Source organism: Nyctereutes procyonoides, unplaced genomic scaffold (genome assembly GCF_905146905.1).
Source record: "Nyctereutes procyonoides isolate TBG_1078 unplaced genomic scaffold, NYPRO_anot_genome, whole genome shotgun sequence".
In the NCBI taxonomy this organism is placed as follows: Eukaryota; Metazoa; Chordata; class Mammalia; order Carnivora; family Canidae; genus Nyctereutes; species Nyctereutes procyonoides.
This window is the reverse complement of record NW_026575146.1, coordinates 78,699,800-78,721,617: the sequence shown is the minus strand read 5'-3', so window position 1 is coordinate 78,721,617 and position 21,818 is coordinate 78,699,800. Positions and strand designations below refer to the sequence as shown.

Below are 21,818 nucleotides of genomic sequence, written 5' to 3'. Positions count from 1 at the left end.
GACTCCGCCAGTAACTTGTCATGTGATTCTGCGCAGCCCCAGGTCTCAGTTACATCATCCGTGCAATGGGTGCAAGTAGAGTGACAGAGGAGGCACTGATTACCTAAGCAGTGTATCCTCCACCCTCAAAATCCACTTGAACCCCTAGTCTGTCCCTATTCCTCCAGCCCAGACCAGGATTCCGAAGGAGCCTCATGTTCCTATTTCTAGCAAAATGGAACTACACGAGTAGTCACCACCTCAAAATCATAAATGGGGGGGAGTTAGTTGGGTGGCTCAGTGGTTAAGCCTCTGCCTTTAGCTCAGGTCATGATCCAGGGTCCTGGGATCCAGCCCTGTTGGGCTCCCTTCCCAATAGGGAGTCTTCCTCTCCCTCTCCCTCTGCCCCTCCACCCCAATTCATTCTCTCTCTCTCTCCCTTGCAAATCAATTCTTTAAAATTACAGGTGGGGGGGGCAACATCTTAATAGGATAGTATTTATAGGGCAGCCTGGGTGGCTCAACGGTTGAGCCTCTGCCTTTGGCTCAGGGCGTGATCCTGGGGTCCTGGGATCGAGTCCTGCCTCTTTATGTCTCTCATGAATAAACAAATAAAATATTTAAAAAAAAGAAAGAAAATGGTTCCCAGGTCAGCTACCTAGATTTAAGTCTTAGCTCTGCCCCTTCTGTGTAACCTATAGCCTCTCTGTACCTTGGTTTTCTTTTCTGCAATGTGAGGATGAACAATAGGATCCACTTTGTTGGACTGTTGTCAGGATTCGATGAATTAATGTATGAAGTTGTTTTAAACTATGCCTACAGATTTTTTCTTTTTTTTTTTAAAGATTTTATTTATTTATTCATGAGAGACGCACAGAGAGAGAGAGGCAGAGACACAGGCAGAGGGAGAAGCAGGATCCATGCAGGGAGCCCGATATGTGGGACTCGATTCCCGGAACCCGGGATCAGGCCCTGGGCTGAAGGCGGCGCTAAACCGCTGAGCCACCAGGGCTGCCCTTTTCTTTTCTTTTCTTTTCTTTTCTTTTCTTTTCTTTTCTTTTCTTTTCTTTTCTTTTCTTTTCTTTTCTTTTCTTTTCTTTTCTTTTCTTTCTTTCTTTCTTTCTTTCTTTTCTTTTCTTTTCCTTTTCTTTTTTTTTTAAGTTAAGTGCTATGCCCAACTTTGAAGCTCGAATTCACAACCCCAAAATCAAGAGAGGCATGTACTTCTGACTGAGCCAACCAGGCGCCTCTGTCCACAGATTCTTTGATATGCCTTCATTCTTTTATTATTATTATTATTTTAACTTTTATTTATTTAAGTAATCTCAACACCCAACGTGGGGCTTGAACTCAATCCCAAGATCAAGAATCTCATGCTCTTCTGGCTGAGCCAGCCAGGCACCACTGATAGGCCTTCTTTCAATACACGGAAGCTGATTCCTTTCCCCCTTGATTACAGGTTGCACTTAAAACTCACTTCTAGCCAATACAGCGTGGCAGAAGTGTTGCTGTGTGACTTCCAAGACCAGGTCATAAAAGGCATTGAAGCTTCCTCCCCGCTCTTTCTCTTGGGTGGTTCGCTGTGAGGGAGGTCAGCCACCATGTTGTGACAGCAGAGAAGCAGCCAGTGGAAAGACCCAGTGGGGCAGATCCGGAGCCTTCTGCCAACAACCGGCACCATGCGAGTGATCCATGTTGGAAGTAGATCTTCCAACCCCAGTGGGATCTTCAGATGACCATAGCCCTGGCCATCATGAGACTCCTGGAATTAGAACCATCCAGCCAAGACACTGACACTGATTAGCAGAAACTATGTCAGATGATAAATGTTTGTTTTAAGCCACTAGGTTTTGGGGACTGATTTGTTATGAGGCAATAGATAACTACTACAAATTGTAATGAATCTGGGACGGTGCCCGCCAAATAGGAAGTAACTGCTATTATTGATGGGTTTTCTTATTGGTGTGTTATTACTGAAGTGGAATATTTCACATCCCCTTTCTTTTTGCAACAATATTTTACATATCTTTTCCAAGAAGCAAACTGAATATTTAATTACTTTTTACTTTTTAAATTTAAAAAATTGTGGTAAAAAGGCACATAAGATTTACCATTTTAGCCATTTTTAGGTGTACAGATCAGTGGCTTTGAGTCCATTCACATAAATGTGCAACCGACCTCTAGAACTCTTGTCATCTTGCAAAATGGAAACTCTGTACCCACGAAAGAACAAAGTCCCTGGGGCAGCCCAGGTGGCTCAGTTGGTAAAGCATCTGACTTGGTTTCGGCTCAGGTCATGATCTCAGGGTCATGAGATGCAGCTCTGCATTGGGCTCCATGCTAGGCATGGAGCCTGCTTGAGATTCTCTTCCTCTTCCTCTGCCCCTCCCACCCCCACCCCTGCTCTCTTTCTCTCCCTCTCTCCCTCTAAAAATATATAATAAATAATTTTTAAAAATGAAAAACAACATCCCAAGATTCTGTTTTCTCTTGGTTGCCAGAGGGAAGGGAGATGGGCAAACTGCATGAAGGGAAGTGGGAGACAGAGGCTTTCACTTGTGGAATGAATGAGTTGGGGGTGGAAGGTGCAGAATAAGAAGGAGTACGGTCAATGCTATTGTAATGACTCTGTAGGGTGACAGATGGTAGCCACACTTGTGGTGAACATAGCAGTTGGGTCTAGAGCAGTTGGGTCACTACGTTTATACCTGAAATTAATGTAACATTGTGTGTCAACTATACTCAAAAAATGAAAAAAACAAACAGGGGCCCCTGGCTGTCTCAGTTAGTGAGGCCTGTGACTCTTGACCTCGGCATCATGACTCAGAGCACCATATTGGGCTTACCCAAAAATACAGAAATACATAAATAAACAAACTACAAACAAAACCCACCACCGCCACCAACCCCTTCCTTTTCCTCCAGGTCCTGGCAACCACCATTCTACTTTCTATATTAACATGACTATCGGTGCCTCACAGAAATAGAATGATTCAACAGTTGTCCTCAGGGTTAGTCCATATTGTCGCACATGTCAGAATTGTCTCCCTTTTGTTTCATTTATTTTATTATTATTATTATCATTATTATTTTTATTTTTAAGCAGGCCCCAGGCTCAACATGGGGCTTGAACTTACAACCCCGAGGTCAAGAGTCTCAGGCTCTATTGACTGAGCCAGTTGGGAACCCCTGAATTTTCTTCCTTCCTAAGACTGAATACTATATACCCCATTTTCTTCATCTAGTCATCTCTTGATGGACCCTGGGGTTGCTTCCATCTTTTGGCTATGGTGAATAAGGCTGCCATGAACAGGGTGTACAAATATCTCTTCAAGATCCTGCCTTCAGTTCTTCAGGATCTTATAGAATTGGTGGGTCATATGGTTATTCTATTTTTTTTAAAGATTTTTATTTATTTATTCATGAGAGACACACAGAGAGAGGCAGAGACACAGGCAGAGGGAGAAGCAGGCTCCTTGCGGGGAGCCCAATGTAGGACTCGATCCCAGGACCCTGGGATCACGCCCTGAGCCAAAGGCAAATGCTCAACCACTGAGCCACCTGGGGACCCAGTAATTCTATTTTTAATTTTTGGAGAAACTGCCATACTATTTTCCATAGCAACTGTACATATTGTTTTACATCTTGCTTTTTTTCACTCAGTGATACATCTTAGAAAGTTATCCATGTCCGCATGTAGAGATCCAACTCACTTTCCCCCCAAAAATAACTGTTTTGAAGTATAATCTATGTGTAGAAAAGTGCATAAATCATAAGTGAACAGCTGGATTCAATTCCATAAATGCACCTGATAATCAGAAGTCAGCTCAAGGAAAGAACATGACCTTTCCACACAGTGCCCCAAGGGTAACTACTAACTGGACTTCTAACAACATGGGTTAATTTTGCCTGTTTTTCTTTTTAAGATTTATTTATTTATTTATGATAGACATAGAGAGAGAGAGGCAGAGACACAGGAGGAGGGAGAAGCAGGCTCCATGCCAGGAGCCCGACGTGGGACTTGATCCCAGGACTCCAGGATCGCGCCCTAGGCCAAAGGCAGGCGCTAAACCACTGAGCCACCCAGGGATCCCCAATTTTGCCTGGTTTTAAATTTTATATAAATGAAATCACACCGTATGTATTGTCAGGCGTCTTCTGTCTTTTGCGCAGCATTTCGTTTGCGAAACTCATCCACACTGTTGCACGTGGCTGTAGATTTTTCCTTTCCTTTGCTGTATAATTTCCTTTATGTGAAGATGCTACAACTTATTTACCTATCAGTTGGTGGAAATTTGTCTCGTGGTGGACATACAGTCGCATCTAGTTGGAGTGGAATTTCTGGGTGACAGGATATATACTGAGTGATAGAAGAAACTGCTCCAAGATTTGGTGGAAAACTGAGACTGGTGGGAATTCACACCCTGTCCCCCACCCCCCATCCTACGCTCTGATGAACAAAAAGGGTCAAACCCCAGCCCTCCTGATCTGACCCCGATGTAGGAGAATTCAAACCACAAACAATAGAAATCTATGCTTCATGGTGACAAGCTGTATGAAACAACCGCCAGAGCAGGTTAAGGAGCTAGTGACAGGTTATCTCTCCCAGATCAAAACAATCCTGCTCCAGGTCCCCGTCATCTACCCTCTGGTGGGTCTCCCTGCCTGTCTGCCAGAAACTCTGGCTGAGCCAAGTGCACTTGCAGACACCATCTGCTCTCCCCGGGGTGGGGCCGGTGCCAACTCCAGCGTCTGGACTCTTGGCACAGAGCCTGGAGCCCTGGAGCCCTGGAGCCCTGGAGCGAGGGAACTCTGGCCAGCCCCACATCCAGAGGGAAATCCTTCAGTTTGGCGGGGGCTGGTGAGATGGAGGGCCCCTGGGAAGGAGAAGCTGGTGCTAGCTGGGTGGGCTCCAGAGGGAGAGGGTGAGGAGGGTCTCTTACTCAGGCTGATGGAGACACAAGTGGATAATGATACTCATAAACATCATCAAACATATCCAGAGTGCCCACGTTTCCAGACTTTGGGTAAATGTGGGATGTTGGTTATCGCCCCTGATGTGAGTGCTTTATGTAAGAGGCAGGGAGTGTTGAGCCCATTTCACGGATGCAAAACTTAGGGTTCAGAGGCGAAGCCATCATCCAAAGGCCACACAGCAAGCGCCTTGAAGAGCCTGGAAGGCCCCACCTGATCACCAGGTGGGCACCTGGGCCTCCTTTCCTTGGAAACTCCCACCCCCCCTTCTGCCCCGCTGCCCCCTCCCGTTCCCTTGGGCCAGCGAGGAACACAGCCCCGGTTGTAATCTGCCCACCCCGGCGCCGGTTGTTCACCTCGGCCAAGTGAACCCACACCTCTGGACCTCAGCCTCTTCATCTGTAACACGGGGACGGCGATGCAGCTGCCGGGAAGCAGCAGCGCGATGATGACTGTGAAGCCTCTACCGCAGGGCCAGGGGTCCGGGCTTAGTCTGCACCCAGGGAACCGGGGCGAGCGCCCGCCCTCTCTGCTCCCGGGCCCCCCGCGTACCCCAGGACGGTAAACGACTGCGCCTCCTGGGCCGTCCTGGGCAGTAAGCGTGGACGCGTCCATGCACAGCGCTAAGAGCACCGCGCACCGTTAGCCGCCGTGGCTGGTATCATTACTGGCGGGGCGGAGGCGGGCCGGGCCGGGAAGGCCCTGGAGGAGCCGGGCGCCCCCTCCTCCGCCCCGCAGCGCGTGGGCCTGGGCTGGGGCGGGGGCGCGCTCAGGGCCCGCCGCCTCCGAGCCCCCCGCGGGCTCCCGCGCCCCTGGGCCGGCAGGGGTTGCGCGCTGGGCGCTGACGTCGGCCTTCAAGGCCCCCTCCCCGGCCGCGGCGGAGGGCGGAGCCGCAGCCCGCAGCCCCGCCCCCATCCCCGCCCCCGCGCGCTGCGGGCCTGGGGCGCAGAGCCCGGAGCCGGCGGAACGCGCAGACCCCGCGCCCCCAGGCCCGGGTCCCGCGGCGCGCGGGGCTCCCGGAGTTCCGTCGCCTGCGGGCCGCAGGGTCGGGGCGGCTGTCGGGGCGGGGGCCCGGGAGGTCCCGACGTACGGCCGCGGGCGGTGAGTGAGGGGCGCCGGGGGGCGGCACGGTGCTGGGGATGGGAGGCAAACCCTTGGTGAGGAAGTGCGCCCAAGCCAGGTTTGGAATGAGGCGGGAGGCTTGGGGGCGCCGCGGGGACCGTGGGGTAACAGTATTCCTTGTGGTTGAGTGTGTACGAGTGTGGCGGGTTGGGGCTGTTATGGGGGGAATCGCGCAAAGGTGGATTCTGGTCAAACAGGAAGTGTGGGGGCGCTGGTGGGTGTGCGGGCAATCGTGTAGCGCCACGGATGTGGGTGGAGTAGGAGAGGGATGCGTGGACCGGGTGTTTGGGGCAGGTGTGCAAGGGAAGTGAGTGATGGGAACAAGGGAGGGTGTCTGGGGTGCATGTGCGGGAAGCCTGCGCTTATGTGTGCAAACAGGGGGTCTGATGCTGGGGGAGCTAGGAGTGTGCAAGGGGTCATTTGGATTGAGTGTGTAAGGAGGTTGGGGGCTTCAGAGGGGTATTTAATGGGAGCTGATGTTCAGGGTAAGTATGCAGGGACGCCTTTGGGAGATGGGTGCCTGGAGGTGGGGGTTGGGCTTGCCTGGATGAGTCTGTGTCGCCAGGTACTGGTGTATTCAGTGTGCAGACCTATAGGCACACGGGACGTGTAGTTCGTGGGGCAAGTAAGTGTGCAAGGCACGGTTTGGAATAGGTGCGCAACAGGTATGTGGTTTTTGCCTGGAAGACAGAATCCCACATTTGACTGTCGAGCCCGCCACCCCACCGCCCCATTCTCTTCACAGCTTGGCCCAGCCTCTTTCATTCCGTGGGCCTCAGTTTTCCTCTTTGTAAAACGAGTCTGAGGGTCAGTGAACCAGGAATCTCTCCAGAGTCAGGGGAGGAAGAAACATGATGAGACTTTTACAACTTTCTTTTTTTTTTTTTCTTTCCTCTGCCTTCAGGAAACCTCTCCGGGAGCCTCTCCCTAGCCATGGACAACCCCAGTCTTCGAGAGCTCCAACAGCCTCTGCTGGCGGGTGTGGGCTGTGGGCCCCCCATCCAGAAACCTGGTGAACCCCAGCTGGGGCCTCCCTTTCGGGAGACGGCTTTTGCGGAGTCCCTGAGGGGCTGGCAGTTCTTGCCCCCACCTGTTCCTTCTGTGAGCGCTGGTCTTGGGGAGCTAGGGCCCCCTGACCTTGAGGTAGGAGCACCAGGCCTAATGGGAGCGGGCGGGGGGTGGGGGGCGGCTGGACTGGGCTGGGGGTATCTACCTCCTGCCTGGAGTCTTAATTCTTCGATGCCCAGTTGTGGTTTTTCCAGATCTATGCCTCCCCTGGTTTCTTTACCTTTTTCTAGATTTGTCACTCATCTTTCTTTCCTCACCTTGGCTATCTTCCCTCTGATTTCTGGCTCCCCTGTTCTCTGTCTTTCCCTCTCTCTCTGGTCCTGATCTCTTTTTTTTTTTTTAGATTAACGTGTTAATTTGTATCATTTCTTTTTCCTTGTATATAGTGTGAAGCTTGTCTTCTATTTATTTCTTTCTTTAAAATATTTTATTTTATTTTTTAAGATTTTATTTATTTATTCAGAGAGAGAGAGAGAGAGGCAGAGACACAGAGACACAGGCAGAGAGAGAATCAGAGAGAGAAGCAGGCTCCATGCAGGGAGCCCAACGCAGGACTCAATCTCGGGTCTCCAGGATCACAACCCGGGCTGCAGGCAGCGCTAAACCGCTTCGCCACCGGGGCTGCCCAATATTTTATTTTTAAGTAATCTCTCCACCCAGCTTGGGGCTCGAACTCATGACCCTGGGATCAAGAGTCACACGCTCTACTGACTGAGCCGGCCAGACTCCCCACTTGTCTTTTATTTCTTACACTTGGTTTTCCAAGTTACTATTCCTGTAGAAGAAATCACCCCAAAACTCAGTTGCTTAAAACAGCAACAATCATTATGGCTCATGGTTTCCACGGGTCAGGAGTCTGGGAGGGCCTGGGTTGGGTGGTTCTGGCTCCGTGTCTTTCATGAGGTTGCGGTCAGCCGCTGGCTAGAGCTGAACCAGTCCAGGGCTGAAGCAGCTGGGAGCTGAGTGGGTGTCTCTCTCTTAATGTGTAGTCTTGGGGCTTCTGCATGAGGCTCCCCTTGTGGGTTGGTTTGGGCCTCCTCACAACATGGCAGCTTCAGCACAGTCCGCATCCTTCTGGGCCTCCGGCCTCCAGCACCAGTGCTTCGGCGAGGCAGAAACTGCCTCACCTTTCCTGACTGATGCTTGGAAATCATGTGGCATGACTTCTACCACATTCTACCAATTATGAGTGAGTCACAGCCTGCCCGGTCTCAAGGAGAGGGGACAAAGACCTCAGCCCTTGGTGGGAAGAGTATCACTCACACTATAAGAAGAGCATGTGGGATGGGAGACGGTGGTGGTCATTTTTGGAGACGCGGTCTGCGTCGTGGTGGCAGCGTCACTTTGACATTGTATGTGTCTGATGATTCCATTCTTTGAAGATGTTGGGGGCCTTATTATTTTTGCTCTTTAGGGTTTGTTGTGTGCCTGGTTATCTTTGGACTGTATGCTGGTCATCATGTTTGAAAAGCTATTTTCAGGAAAGATTATTTTGAGGCCTAGACGGAAGGTACACACCTTTCTCCAGAGAGGGTTTGGTTTGCTTCTGTCAGCTGCCTGGGGGCACTACCAGTTAGAGATCGCTTTGAATCTAGTTCACGGTTTGACTGAAAGTTTTTTTTTTTTTTTTCTGGGATTGGCACCCGGCTGCAGGGCAAAAGAGGCCTTCTCTGTTCATTTGACTTCTCTACTAACTTTGTTTTTATTTTCAGTTTTGGCCTTAATCTTGGGAGCTATTTAATACAAGATTAAAACAAAAAGCAATACCATTTTATTTAAAGATTTTATTTATTCATGAGAGACATAGGCAGAGGGAGAAGCAGGCTCCCCGCAGGAAGCCCGACGTGGGTCCTGATCCCAGGACTCCAGGATCACACCCTGGGCTGAAGGTAGATGCTTAACCACTGAGCCACCCAGGCGTCCCAAAGCAATACCATTTTTTAAAAAAAAAATCTAGAATTTATCGTTTTCAGCTGGCAGGTTTGTCCTAGTAACTAACATAGGCCACCAGAGCTCTCTTGATCTCCAACTTTTTGCCTGTTCCTGTCCCGATTGGTGTCTGCCTCCACTTTGGGGACTTTTAATTCTTCAATTGCAGTATCCGTGAGGGGACCTGTGAAGTCTTTGGAATTGCACATAAGACTTTGGGTGTGGGTGGGGTTCTTTGGAGACAGGGTACAGAGCTTCCCCTCAAAGGGATCCAGGGTGTAGAAAGTTAAGAGCCAGTTTCCTGGAACACTTTCCTCTCTTGGGTGTTTCCGGGGAGGCCCTGGTATTGGTCTTTGGGGGCTATGGGGAGCAGAGCAGGGGGGCAGGGAAGGTGGGTGGTGGTGCCCACGCAGGCCCTTTATCCTACCCATAGGATGCATCATCCAGCGACAGTGATTCGGACTGCGATGGGGGCAGCCTTCTCTCCCCGCTCCTACCCCACGACCACCTCGGCTTGGCTGTCTTCTCCATGCTCTGCTGTTTCTGGCCTGTGGGCATCGCTGCCTTCTGCCTGGCCCAGAAGGTCAGTCGTGGGTGGGGCTGGGAGTGGGCTGGATATAAGGGGAAAGTGCCTTCCGAACGAACAAAACGAGGTGCAATGCGTGGGTGGGGTGGGCAAATTGGGGGAGAAGGACGTGTACAGAAACGTGGAAGGGTAAATCGAGCGTTTCAGAGTGAAAGCCCCAAGTGGTGGTTAGGAACCTGAGCCCAAGTCCCAGGGGTGGCACACTAAGATTTTGGGGGCGAGCCACTTAACCTCCCTGTGCCTCTTTTTCGTCGTCTGTGAAATGGGAATAATCCCCACCTCTGGGTCATCGTGGGGCTCAAAGGAGTTAGAGCAGGGGCACAGGGTAATAGGTGGGCACTTTTATAAGCCACCTGGGCTCCCCTGTCCCCAGCTGTCTGACCCGCAGGGGCCGCTCCCAGTCTTTGGAATCTATGAATGCGTCCGCGGGTGTGCGGGGGAGGGGGGGCTGCGGGCGGCCGGGTGGGACGGGACGGGGGCTGCCTGAGTCACCGCTGCCCACGCCTCCACAGACCAACAAGGCTTGGGCCAAGGGGGACGTCCAGGGCGCAGGGGCCGCCTCCCGCCGCGCCTTCCTGCTGGGGGTCCTCGCCGTCGGGCTGGGCGTGTGCACCTATGCGGCCGCCCTGGTGACCCTGGCCGCCTACCTGGCCTCCCGAGAGCCGCCCTAGCTGCCCCTGCGCCCCCGTCGCGAATCGGGGCCCGGGAGCCGGGGCGTCGGCGGGCGACGTGGAGCAGCCCGGGGGAGGCGGCGGCAAGCCCCCCCCTTCCCGGCCGCGGCGTGAGATTAAACTCCAGACGCTCTCGCAGCCAAAGCTGTGTGTGTGTTGTACTGGGGGTGGGGGTGAGACCGGGGAGGGGCCGTCCCCGGGGTGCTCCCGAGGCCTCGGAGGGGAAGAGGGCTCCCCAGCTTGCAGACTGCTCTCCCCAGTGTAGCGCTGTAGCAAATAAGCGCTGGGCCCAAGGGCTTACTCCTCACCTTGGCCCAAGAGACAGCTCTTTGAGCCCCCCCTTACCCCCCCTTCCCTGCCCCTGGGAGCTTTGGGGAAGGCCAAACGGGAAGGAGCCGGAGGCAGAACTGGACTCTGGGGCTCGCGTGAAATGGTCTGATCCCTCCATCTCTTGGGCCTCCTTCTGTGCTGCCTTGGGGGGGGGGGGGTGGCCCCAGGAGCTTAGGCACCCGGTGGGAATCACAGGGCCAGGCCAGGAGCAGACCTGAGCGCCCACTGAGCCGGCCGGGTGGGTGACTGAGTAATGGCAGGACAGGCAGGCGGTTTGGTTTTCTCACTGTTTAATGCCATTCCGGTGGATCTTCCTAGAAGAAAACGCTCTCCCACTTGGCGTTCTCCTGAGTCTCATGGAGCACAATTTCAAGCTGAAGACTTTGATGCTTTTTCCTTCTTGGTTACTGGGGACGAAAATGACACAGGCTCCAAGGGGGCAATTGTGGGAACTGTGTGAACTAGTTCAAGCATGTGAAGCACGCAGCAGAGGGCCCGCCAGACATATAATTTTCACTGTAAACCCCCAAATGTCAGTGCCCCATGGAATCTGGTGACCATGTGGCCCAGCTGTGGGGCAGTCCCTCCTCATGGGATGCTCTCGCATTCTTGGCTCCTGCCCACTAGATACGGGGGCGGGGACCAGAGCAGACCAATGTTGACTAGCCCCCTGTATCTTCACACACCTTAGGGGGTGCTATACCCATGAGAGACCATGGGCCTCGGCCACTTCTGGTTACAGATGGGGAGCTGTGGTCCTGGGTGTGCTGGTATCTCTCGGGCTGGTCTGAATACTGAAAGGCTCTGGGCTGGCCTCTGAGCAGAACCCCTGCTCCATCACCAACTAGCTGGTACCTCCAGCAGCTGACTGACCTGAGCTTTTTTCACATTAAGACAGGATGCCAAGACCCACAAGGCCCTGCCACTGTGCCCATTCCCCCCTGACCCAGCTCTTCCCTCTCAGGTCCCCACCTGCTCTGCTCCAGCCCCCAGAGCCACACTGGAGCCTCACCACCTTCCATAGGCCTCCTCCGGGGCTTCCCTTGGATGCCTCCATCCCCTGGGCATCCCTTTTAAAAATTCACCCTCCTCAAACCCCTCTTCCCTGCTTTATTCATAACATTTACCACCACCTGATAAACACTGATATTCTTTGCCCATCACCCACTGCTTCCTGAACCTGGGGGCGGGGGGTGTCATCATTTACCCCTGAGTCTAGCACCTGGCAGGGCCTGCACACAGCAGGTACCCCAGTATTAGACTGGTGGTTGGGGAAGGAAGGGCTTTCCCAGGTCGGAAATGCTTTCTTGGGGGCCAGGGTCCTGTGCCCTAGGCCCACGAGCTCATCCGGGCACACAGGGACTGAGAGGCGAGGCTAGCTGCTGGTTTATTTTCCACGGAGGTAGTGGGTGGTGGCGGTGGCTGCGGCCACGGCGGAGGGGCGCCCTGCCCCGGCTTGTCTCAGCTCTTCGAGTAACGCCTCTGCAACGATTCCCGGTAGAAGCGGAAGACGTGTTGTGAGGCGGCCTGGGCGGCGGCCAGGCACTGCTGAAGCTGGTGGCAGAGAGAGCTGCTGCTGCCGGGGCCTCCCTGCTCCCACCCAGCTGACCCCACAGCTTGCCCTGGCCTCAGCTGGTTCCCTGAGCCCCAGACCTCCTGCCTCCCCTGCAGTGGCCTTTCTTTCTTCCCCATTTTGTGGGATCTTTCTTAGAGGGGATACAGAAAGAGGTGAGGGCTTCAGGGGTCCAATTCTGGCAGCTCCAGGAGCATGGACGGTGGGACCAGGCATCCTGACCCCTGGACAAAGCCTCAACGTGGCACAGCCCCAACTGGAGATCTAGACCTTTTGAGCCACAGGCCCTATGGTGCCAAATCACCCTTGGGGTGCCAAATCTGGGACCCCAGATCCTGACCACCACACATTCCTAGGTTCAGGTTGGAGGTGCTCAGGTTGGAGGTGCTCTCGGAGACCAGAGTGCTGGAGTTCTGGGGGGCATGCTGAGCTGGAAGGGGAGGGCTTTCAGGTGCCTCCCCTCCTTTGCTCTCCAGACTACGGCTTCCCTTTAAAATTCCCACAAGTGTTTCTGTGCCTGCATCCAAAAGGGATGTAAAAAGGCGCTCTCCTTCAGCCTCCCGGAGTCCCGACAAGACCTCACGTCAGGAGGGAGGGATCTGGCCTCCACCCCATCTCCACACTGGTACCTCAGCAGCGGAGTAGAGCCCCTTGGTGGTGGACATTAGCAGCTTCCGTTCCACGCTGTCCAGCGCGAAGGTCAGGACTGCCCGGGCCTCCTAGAGATGAGGGGTAGGAATGCCTGGACTCTCCCCTCAGGCACAGGCTCAGCTGGTCCCAAGAGGGGACCCGCCCTTCCCACAGCCCACACTCCCAAGTGTGTCAAGTGGAGGTGTGTACACTGCCCGTTTCCCTGAACAACGCTCTTGGCCTTTCCTTCTTCAGAAGCCCCATGCCCCCATTCCACCCACATAGTTCCGACAGGGGCAGCTGCACGGCCAGTCATCAGCTGGTACCTCTCAGCCCCCTGCTCCCCTTCCCTGCTTTGTACCACCCAGGCTGGAGGCTGGCAAACTATTTCCTAGACTCCTTTGCCAGTTAGGGGCCACCAGTAATCTGGAGGAGCGGCTGAAGGAGGGAGGACCGCATCCTGTCCTTGCTCTGACAGGAGCAGGGGCTGTGGCTGTGGCAGTTCCCACAGGGCCACAGAGGCCAGAGTGGGCTCTGGACTTCGGCTGCCAGGGCGAAGCCAGGACGCCTTGTGTGCACCCAGAACCCACTGTGACTGTGTCTCCTGGCAGCACGGAGTGGGAGCACCCTACTGGCTTCTGGTCTCTGGGTATCGCCCTTCTTCCTGGTTGCTCCTTCGACTCTTCCAACACTATCATAACCGGTTCCCTCAGTGGATTCCTGTCTGAAATACCTCAGGTGGGTTCTGCTTTCCCGCCAGGATGCACCCATCAAGGTACCAGGTGAGGATCTCGGAGGAACCCCCAGGGCACTGTGACCTTGAGCTGGTGAGGAAAGTCTAGAGTTCTGGAGGCTGGTCATAGCCTTGGGCCAGGGGCTGGCTAGAGAACGGAACCAAATGGAACTAACATGCAGAAGACAGCAGACACTGAGAAGCAAAACAAGGGCATCCTCAGGGTGTTTGAGGCCCTGGCTCCAGCTGGACCTCTGTTCTGAGGCCCTCTGTCCCGAAGGTCAATATGTTCCCTTTTAACTGAAGTGGGTCCGAGCTGGGGTGCTACCACTCGCCCTGATGAACGAACCCGAACTTGCCAAATGGGACTGACGTGACAAGTGTTCCGGGAAGTGAGGCCCAGGGGAGGAGTGTCTGCTCGTGGCCGTTCACCAGCCACGGCCTTCAAACTTACCTTCTCTTGTTTGGCTGTGGGATCCAGCACGAGGGTGCCATCAGAGTTCAGAGCACAGGTGACCCCACAGAAGAGGGCCCGCATGGGCACACCTGCGTCCACCAATGCCATGCAGGCGGCGTTCAGGCAGCAGGCCAGGAGCTGGGTGCCACAGGGAGGGGTTAAGAAGCGTTCCCACTATAGTGGTGGCCACAGAGTAGGTCTATCCCTCCATTCACCCCGCCGCTGCCAGTGGGCCCACTTCACTAACTGATCGCAGGAAGGCAGCGTACGGCACGGTGGCTCGAAGTGGTTCTGGGGTCAAGTGTCCTCGGGTTCCTGACCCGCCTTTGCCACCTCTCGGCGGTGAGAGCTTGAGCAAGCGACTTATTCTCTCTGAGCCTCAATCGGGGGTCATAAGGTACTCAACAGATCTGTACCGGGTGGGGGCGGGGGGGGGGTCGGGGAAGAGAGAAACCTTCCACAATCGCATAGGGAGGGAGTGGCAGGGCCACGCCTGGAGCCTGGGGATCTGGAGGCCGCCACCACCAGCTGACAGCCTGACAAGGTGACAGAGAGAGGAGCAGTCATCTTTAGGGGTGAGGTGTGGCTGTGGCACGCGCAGGTGAGCCGAGGCTGGAGCCTAACAGCCAGCCCTGCCTCAGTTTCCTCTAGTCTCTGCGCCCAGCCCCATCACGGTGGCCAGGAGTCGAGCTTTAGGGTCAGTCGGTCCCATCTCTGCCACTGTCCCTGTTACCTCCCCTCTGGCCTTCAGTTTCCTGCTCTGGGAAATGGGGCCTGCTCAAAGCTGGGCCACGCAGCTGCAAGCCCCTCTAGAAATGCCCATTTCTGGCCCTCAGTCCTAACCTCTCACTGAACCACGGGGATCTACGGTCGAGCCGCTGACCCAACTCCTCTGCCCGCTCAGAGGACTCCCCACTCAAGGTCAGAGAAGGTCAATGGCACAGGTTTTGTAGGCAGTCAGGCCTGGGCTTGAGTTCTGCCCCTGCCGCCTTCCAGCTGTGTGACTCTGGGTAAGTGACTTCCCCTCTCGGGGCCTGTTTCCTCACCTCAAACATGGGAACGTAGGAACTCCCATCTGCCCGGGGCCTCGGGCTCTGGGAGCACATGGCTTGGGCTCAAATCCTGGTTCTGCATTATTAGACAAGAGCTGACCTTCCTGTGCCTTAGTTTCCCCATTTGGGCCATGGGGGATTATAGCGGCACCGAACTGTCGTGCCGTGAGGATGAAGTGAGTTAACATGTGTAAGGCACTCAGACCAGTGCCCGATGCGTGGTGAGCACTCAAGCTGTGTTTGCTATTCTTCAACAAGAGGGTGCCTGTCAAGTGTTTGGAGGCCTCCTAACAGAGCAAGGGAGGCCACCACGGAGATTCTGGAGGACTTCCTGGAGGAGGAGGCCTGGGGGGGAAGGATACAGAGCCAGCATCACTGACGACCTGCAGCACCACAGTGATGGAGGTGCGGGGGTGCAGCGTTCCCAATACCACTGCTTCACACGTGTTCCTGATCAGTCGCTCCCGGCTCTTCTCCGCAACGCCTGGGGAAAATCAGGGGTGGGGCGGGGCGGGGTGGGGTTGTCAGCCTCTTCCTTCCATCTGGCTTACCTTCCTCCACATGCCCCACCCAAGCCCTCTGGAGAGGGCCTGCCATCTCCACCAGGGCTGGTGCAGGACCCTGCACGGATGACAGAGGACCCCCAGTGGGAAGGAGGCAGGGCCTGACCGGACCCACCCCGCCCCACCCCTGCCCCCTCCAGCATCCAGCAAGGGAGCCTCTTGGGGGAGGAAAACCCTGAGTTCCTCTGTCCCCTGCCGCTGCCCACTCCCATCCTGCTGAACCCAGCCTCAGCGTAAGGGGGAGAGTAAACGGGTGGAAAAACAGGTTAGTGGAAAGAAGGGGAGATGGAGCCAGGAAAGAGGAGTGGGGAGGACAGACTAGGAGGTGGGGGACAGACAGGAGGCCGAGAGCCGGGGAAAGGCGCAAAGAGCTGAGGGTGGGGACGGCGGAGGGGCAGAAGGTGGAGCTCCTGCCGCCCATTACCAGGCAGCCCGATCTTCGGCCTCAGGATCACCTCCAGGGTGGCCTTGTTGAAGATCTCTTTGCTGACTTTCACCTCGGCTGGCCCGTACACGCCCACCAGGACTGACGTGTCCCCTGGGGAGAGAGCAGGGCAGGTCTCACGCACACCTTGCCTTCCTGGGGCTGCAGGGGTCAGGGTGGGGGCACCAGGGCAGGGAGCTGGCGGCTGGCCTTCCCCGCGCCAGCCCCGGTCTGGCCCACCTTTTGCTGGTAGTGGTTCTTTGAGCACTGGCTTCATTCACGTCTCTGCCTACGCTTCTTCATCTGGGACATGGGGATGATGGCAGCACCTAACCTTGTAGTGTCGCGAGGATTAAACGAGGTCATCCACGTCAAACACTGCGGCTATGGCCCAGCGCACCACTGACTTTAGCTATTCTTAACTTTAACAGGAAGTTCTTCCCGAGGGCTAACCTTCCTCCTCCTTACTGCAGTTGGTCTCAACTCCTCACAAAGCTTCCTCCAACCTAGCTCTCTTCCCTCGGGCTCACGTCCCCAAACTCTGCAGTCATCGGGACCCCCGAGAGTGAGAAATACCCAGGAGGGGTCCTGAGTGGGCACGAATGGGGTCCGCGGAGGTAAGACCTGAGAAGCAAAAGCCTGGCTTCAAGGAGTGCCTGGTGGCTCAGTCGGTTGAGCATCTGCTTTTGGCTCAGGTCATGATCTCAGGGTCCTGGGATCGAGCCCCAAGTGGGCTGATCTTCTCCTTCTCCTGCTCCCCCTGCTTGTGCAAGCATGCACACTCTCTCTTGCTGTCAAATAAATCTTCAACCAAACAAAAAAAGCCCCCAAAACCCCTGACTTCTGGTCCTGCCTGCATCTTGCTAGCTCTGTAACCTTGGCTGATTGTACTCACTTCTCTGGGCCTCAGTTTTACCATCTGCAAAATGAAGAGACTGAACTACACAAGTGGCTGTTGAAGCTTTTCTTGCCATAACTCTCAATTAAAAAAAATGTATTTTCTGGCACCACCCCAAATTCATGCAAATCTCCATGTGTGGACATGCAACAAAGGCCTCATAAAATGCCTCTTACCATCACTGCTCTGACACTCTGATGCTTTCTACTCTACTCTAGTTCATTTAATTTTATTTATTTACTTTTTATTTATTTATTATTTATTAAAGATTTTATTTGTTTATTCATGAGACACACAGGGGCCGGGGGGCAGAGACAAAGGCAGAGGGAGAAGCAGGCTCCATGCAGGGAGCCCGATGTGGGACTCAATCCCGGGACTCCAGGGTCACACCCTGAGCTGAAGGCAGATGCTCAACTGCTGAGCTACCCAGGGATCCCAACTTATTTACTTTTTTGATTTTATTTTTACATGGGGCTCAAACTCACAGCCCTGGGATCGAGAGTCAGACGCTCCTTGACAGAGTCGGTCAAGCGCCCCTACTCTATTCCAGTTAAAAAGTACTGCCAACCGCAGCAGTGGTCTTGAACCCTGGCTGCATGCTCAGAATCACCGGGGCACTTGAAAAGACGTCCAGCCCCCTCCCCCAGAGATCCTAATTCAGCTGCCGGGTGGGGCATGGGCACTGGGAGCATAAGAGCTCCCACGGGTCATTCTGACGTGCAGCTGGGCCCACAGTCTGCAGTGGGAAAAACAGAGCTTGAGCACAGCTTCGAAACACTGCAAATCTCTGCAGCGGTTACAGATGGAGAGGGGCCAGCCTTAGCAGGTGTGCGGTGGATTCTGGGACCCTGCCTTTTTAACAACCCCATCAGAGATTTGGAGGCCAAAGGCGGGTGGGACGTACTTTCCAGGGTCTGCCAGGGGTCCCAGAGTTTGGGAGTTTTAGAACGTGGAAGGCGTTAACCCTCCTTAGTGTTTCTAAAGTCTAAGAAACTCCAGGCATATGATTTTAGCAGAAGAGCAAAGTCTCCAGGAGGGCCTGGGAAGGTCCCCAGGGTCAGGGCATGTTTCCTGGGTTGGGGAGAAGGAGCTGCACCAGAGCTGAGGGATTCTCTTGGCTACAGGAGAATCTGCCCTCAGAGGGGAACTTAACCACAGAGGACGAGATCCACACGTTGCTCTTCATTCTTTTCTGGATGAGCTGCCTGTGGCCCCCATGAGCCTAGGAGACTCTCCCTCTCATCTTCTCAGGGACAGGGCCCCAGCAATTTTCTGGAGCAATTCAAGGAATTCTATATTCTTTGGATCCACATCCATCTTCAACTCCTGCCCCATTTATCTGATCCTCTTCCAGCAAAGCTCTCAAAGACAAGTCTGACTTGCTGTCTTTTTCTTCTCCTCCCTGACCCCACCACTCCACCGGAACAGCTCTTGACAGCATCACAGATGACACAGGTCTGGACTGTCCACCGACAGGTCTGGAGGACGGATGCAGCTGGTGGGCCCTTACATCTCAAACACTTCTCTAAGCCCCTCTGAGGTCAGTGTCCTCAGGTCCTGAGGTCAGTGGTTTTTCCTCCCACCTTACTGGCTGCTTTTCTCTGGTCTTTTCCTAGCTCCTCACAGGTTAGAAAACCCTGGATTTAGTCTGTGACCTCTTCTCTTTCCACGTACACTTGTTCTCTTGATTTCACCCAATCAATAGTGTGAAACACCATCTATAGCCAGAGAATTCCAAATTATATATTCAGGTTGAGTCTCTCTCTTTTTAAGATTTTATTTACTTATTTCACACACACACACACACACACACACACACACACACAGTGCACAAGGGGGGAGCAGCAGGCAGAGGGAGAAGCAGGCTCCCCACTGAGCAGGGAGCCTGATGCTGGGCAGGATCCTAGACCCTGAGATCATGACCTGAGCTGAAGGCAGATGCTTAACTGACTGAGCCACCCAGGCGCCTCTGGGTCTCTCCTCCAAAATGCAGACTTCTATATCCTATTGCCCTGTCCACATAGTCACTGTGATGTCCACCAGGCACTGCAAACTTAATGTTCCAAATTGAACTCCTCATCTCCCAGTACAGCTGATTTGGAAAAAAAATCTTGGTGTTATCCCTCTCCTTCTCACACTCCAACACTGAACCATCTGCAAGTTTGTGTTTTACTTTCAACATACATACACCCAGAATCTCACCACCTCCACTGCTTCCACTCTGGTCTGAGCCACCACATCTCCCCTTCTTTCTCATATCTATACAGTCAACACTGCAGCAGAGAGATTCTGTTAAAATATATTCAGATCATGTCAACCCTCTGAGCAAAACTTGGAAGCAGTGGCCCCCAGCTCATTCATTATGCATCACATGACAAGCAATCCTCCTTAGCTCTCCCCAGCCTCCTCACTGCTTTGGCCACACAGTCTCCAGACTATTCCTCAAACACACCAGACAAATCCTTGCCTCACGGCCTCTGCCCCTGCAGTTCTTCAACCTAGGTATGCTTTTCCTCCTGGTTATCTTCAAGGTTTGCTCCCTTACCTTTAGGTCTTTATTCAAATGTCACCATCTCATCAAGGCCTTTCCTGACTATCCGGTTAAGATCGCAACCCTCTCTGGCACACCCTATTTCCTTTCCCTACTATAATTTTTCTCCATAGCATCTTCCTACATATTTTTTTTTTAATATATTTTTTTAATTTTTATTTATTTATGATAGGCACACAGTGAGAGAGAGAGAGAGAGAGAGGCAGAGATGCAGGCAGAGGGAGAAGCAGGCTCCATGCACCGGGAGCCCGACGTGGGAATCGATCCCGGGTCTCCAGGATCGCGCCCTGGGCCAAAGGCAGGCGCCAATCCACTGCGCCACCCAGGGATCCCCCCTACATATTTTTTTTAAAGATTTTATTTATTTATTCATGAGAGACACACACAGAGAGAGCCAGAGACACAGGCAGAGGGAGAAGCAGGCTCCATGCAGGGAGCCCGATGAGGGACTCGATCCTTGGTCTTGAGGATCACGCCCTGGGCTGAAGGCACCGCTAAACCGCTGAGCCACCAGGCTGCCCTCCTACATATTTTTTTTTAAGATTTTTTTATTTTTATTTTTTTATTTATTCATGATAGAGAGAGAGAAAGAGGCAGAGACACAGGCAGAGGGAGAAGCAGGCTCCATGCAGAAGCCCAACGCGGGACTCGATCCCAGGACTCCAGGATTGCGCCCTGGGCCAAAGGCAGGCGCCAAACCACGGAGCCACCCAGGGATCCCCTTCCTACATATTTTACTTATCTTTTGTCTGTCTTCTTGACTAGAACATAAACTGTTAAGTCAGGGATTTAAAATGTGTGTGTTTTTTTTTAAGATTTATTTATGATGAAAGAGAGAGAGAGAGAGAGAGAGAGAAAGGCAGACAGAGAAGCAGGCTCCATGCAGGGAGCCGGAAGTGGGACTTGATCCTCGAGTCCAGGATCACGCCCTGGGCCAAAGGCAGGCGCCAAACCACTGAGCCACCCAGGCATCCCTTTAAAATGTATTTTATCCACGTATTCCCAGGGCCCAGGACAGTGCTTAATGCGAATACACATGTGTTCAATGAAGGAATGAATGAAAACAGGTTTTGTACCTGGGTAGAAGGTAATGCCCCTTGTGAGGAGGCTGAAGCATTTATGGGGGTGATTCTTAGGCTATCTTCAGAGGAATATTCACCCGGGGCAGGGAGCTGAGATGCATTCGGTCACGGGAAGGAGATATTTTACCCAATAGGGAAAGCCTGCCCCAAACCTAGGGATATTTACACGTATGGAGAGATGTGTATTGCTGTCAAAGGGATATATACCGCACTGGTGCGTAAGAAGGGGGACAGTCACTCTCAGATACTCTGAAAAGTATTTACCTGGACAAAAGGACAAGCCGCAGTCCAGAGAGTAATGAAGCCGGTAGTGTTGATTTGCGGGTCTATTTACGCGAATGGGCAGGTTTGCCGCAGCCTGGCGTGCATGGACCCGGGGTGTCCGCGGGGGAGGCGGGAGACGAATTTAATCAAGGGAGATATTTACTCTGCTGAGCGCCTCTCTCCTCGGAGTATTTACCACGGTGGCGATACCGTCTCCCTTCTAGCCGGGAGCGCAGGATACGTTATTCCGGCATATCCGGGAGTATCCAACCGGGCAAGAAGAACTGCACCACCCGTGCAGGAGGGACACTTACCAGCTAGGGGCACTCCTCTGCATGGTAACCTGTATCCTTCCAAAACAAATACAACGTGGCGAACGTGGCACAGGCAGTGTTTGCCTAGGTTAAGTCCTTACCTTGCAGGAAAGAGGCAGAGCCATCCGGCCGGGACAAAAGGTTCTGCTCACAAGCAAAGTGCCGGAGGCTGCAGCCCGGGCCCCGAGGGCCGGACTCTGTTCCAGACTCCGCGCAGGTCTTCGCGTCCGCGGGCAGCGTCCCCTCCATCGCCCCAGATCCCACGTGCCGCTGCGGAACCTCGCTTCCGCACGGGAGCGCGCGCGGGCGTCCAGCCTGCGTGCCCAGTGCGCACGCGCAGGTCCGGGGCGCCAGGACCCGTTCCCGCACGTGGCTCCGCGTTTACTAACAATCTGGCCCCTCCCACTCCCGCCTCGCAAGCCCATTGGAGACTAGCGAAGAGAGGGCGGGCCTTGGCGTGGACTCGTCCTACCCGAAGCCCCCGCGCCCTAAAGCCCTAAGGCTCTGGTCAGGTTGTCCTCTCCTTTGCCTGTTACAGAAACAACTAAGGTGAGGTGATGAGAGTAATTTTGGCAACCTAGGTTGTTTGTTCCTCCCGTACCCGTGCCCTGGAGACTG

The 21,818-nt window shown here is 53.9% G+C and overlaps 2 protein-coding genes across 2 annotated transcripts; one reads left to right on the top strand and one right to left on the bottom strand.

The window, feature by feature from the left end:
• The first annotated feature begins 5,882 nt into the window (after window positions 1-5,882).
• On the top strand, window positions 5,883-10,657 carry TMEM91 (transmembrane protein 91). The gene is made up of 4 exons (XM_055310022.1): window positions 5,883-6,054; window positions 6,980-7,218; window positions 9,506-9,655; window positions 10,171-10,657. The coding sequence occupies exons 2-4, from the start codon at window positions 7,009-7,011 to the stop codon at window positions 10,327-10,329; spliced, it is 519 nt and encodes a 172-aa protein (XP_055165997.1). The 5' UTR covers window positions 5,883-6,054; window positions 6,980-7,008; the 3' UTR covers window positions 10,330-10,657.
• Window positions 10,658-12,027: 1,370 nt separating this feature from the next.
• EXOSC5 (exosome component 5) lies at window positions 12,028-21,531 on the bottom strand. The gene is made up of 6 exons (XM_055310021.1): window positions 21,302-21,531; window positions 16,092-16,205; window positions 15,467-15,588; window positions 14,050-14,190; window positions 12,862-12,951; window positions 12,028-12,213 (listed from the first exon to the last, which is right to left on the bottom strand). Exons 1-6 carry the CDS (start codon window positions 21,447-21,449, stop codon window positions 12,121-12,123), a joined length of 708 nt encoding a protein of 235 aa, XP_055165996.1. The 5' UTR covers window positions 21,450-21,531; the 3' UTR covers window positions 12,028-12,120.
• Window positions 21,532-21,818: the final 287 nt, after the last annotated feature.

What these genes read in the sequence shown, in the direction of transcription:
- TMEM91 (XM_055310022.1), top strand. Translation starts at nt 7,009, where the DNA reads ATGGACAACCCCAGTCTTCGAGAGCTCCAACAGCCTCTGCTGGCGGGT. An exon ending in TAGGGCCCCCTGACCTTGAG is followed by an intron (nt 7,219 to 9,505) that starts GTAGGAGCACCA and finishes TCCTACCCATAG; the next exon opens with GATGCATCATCCAGCGACAG. An exon ending in CCTTCTGCCTGGCCCAGAAG is followed by an intron (nt 9,656 to 10,170) that starts GTCAGTCGTGGG and finishes ACGCCTCCACAG; the next exon opens with ACCAACAAGGCTTGGGCCAA.
- EXOSC5 (XM_055310021.1), bottom strand. Translation starts at nt 21,449, where the DNA reads ATGGAGGGGACGCTGCCCGCGGACGCGAAGACCTGCGCGGAGTCTGGA. An exon ending in CTCTGCCTCTTTCCTGCAAG is followed by an intron (nt 16,206 to 21,301) that starts GTAAGGACTTAA and finishes CTCTCTCCCCAG; the next exon opens with GGGACACGTCAGTCCTGGTG. An exon ending in CCACAGCCAAACAAGAGAAG is followed by an intron (nt 12,952 to 14,049) that starts GTAAGTTTGAAG and finishes CCTCATCTCTAG; the next exon opens with GAGGCCCGGGCAGTCCTGAC.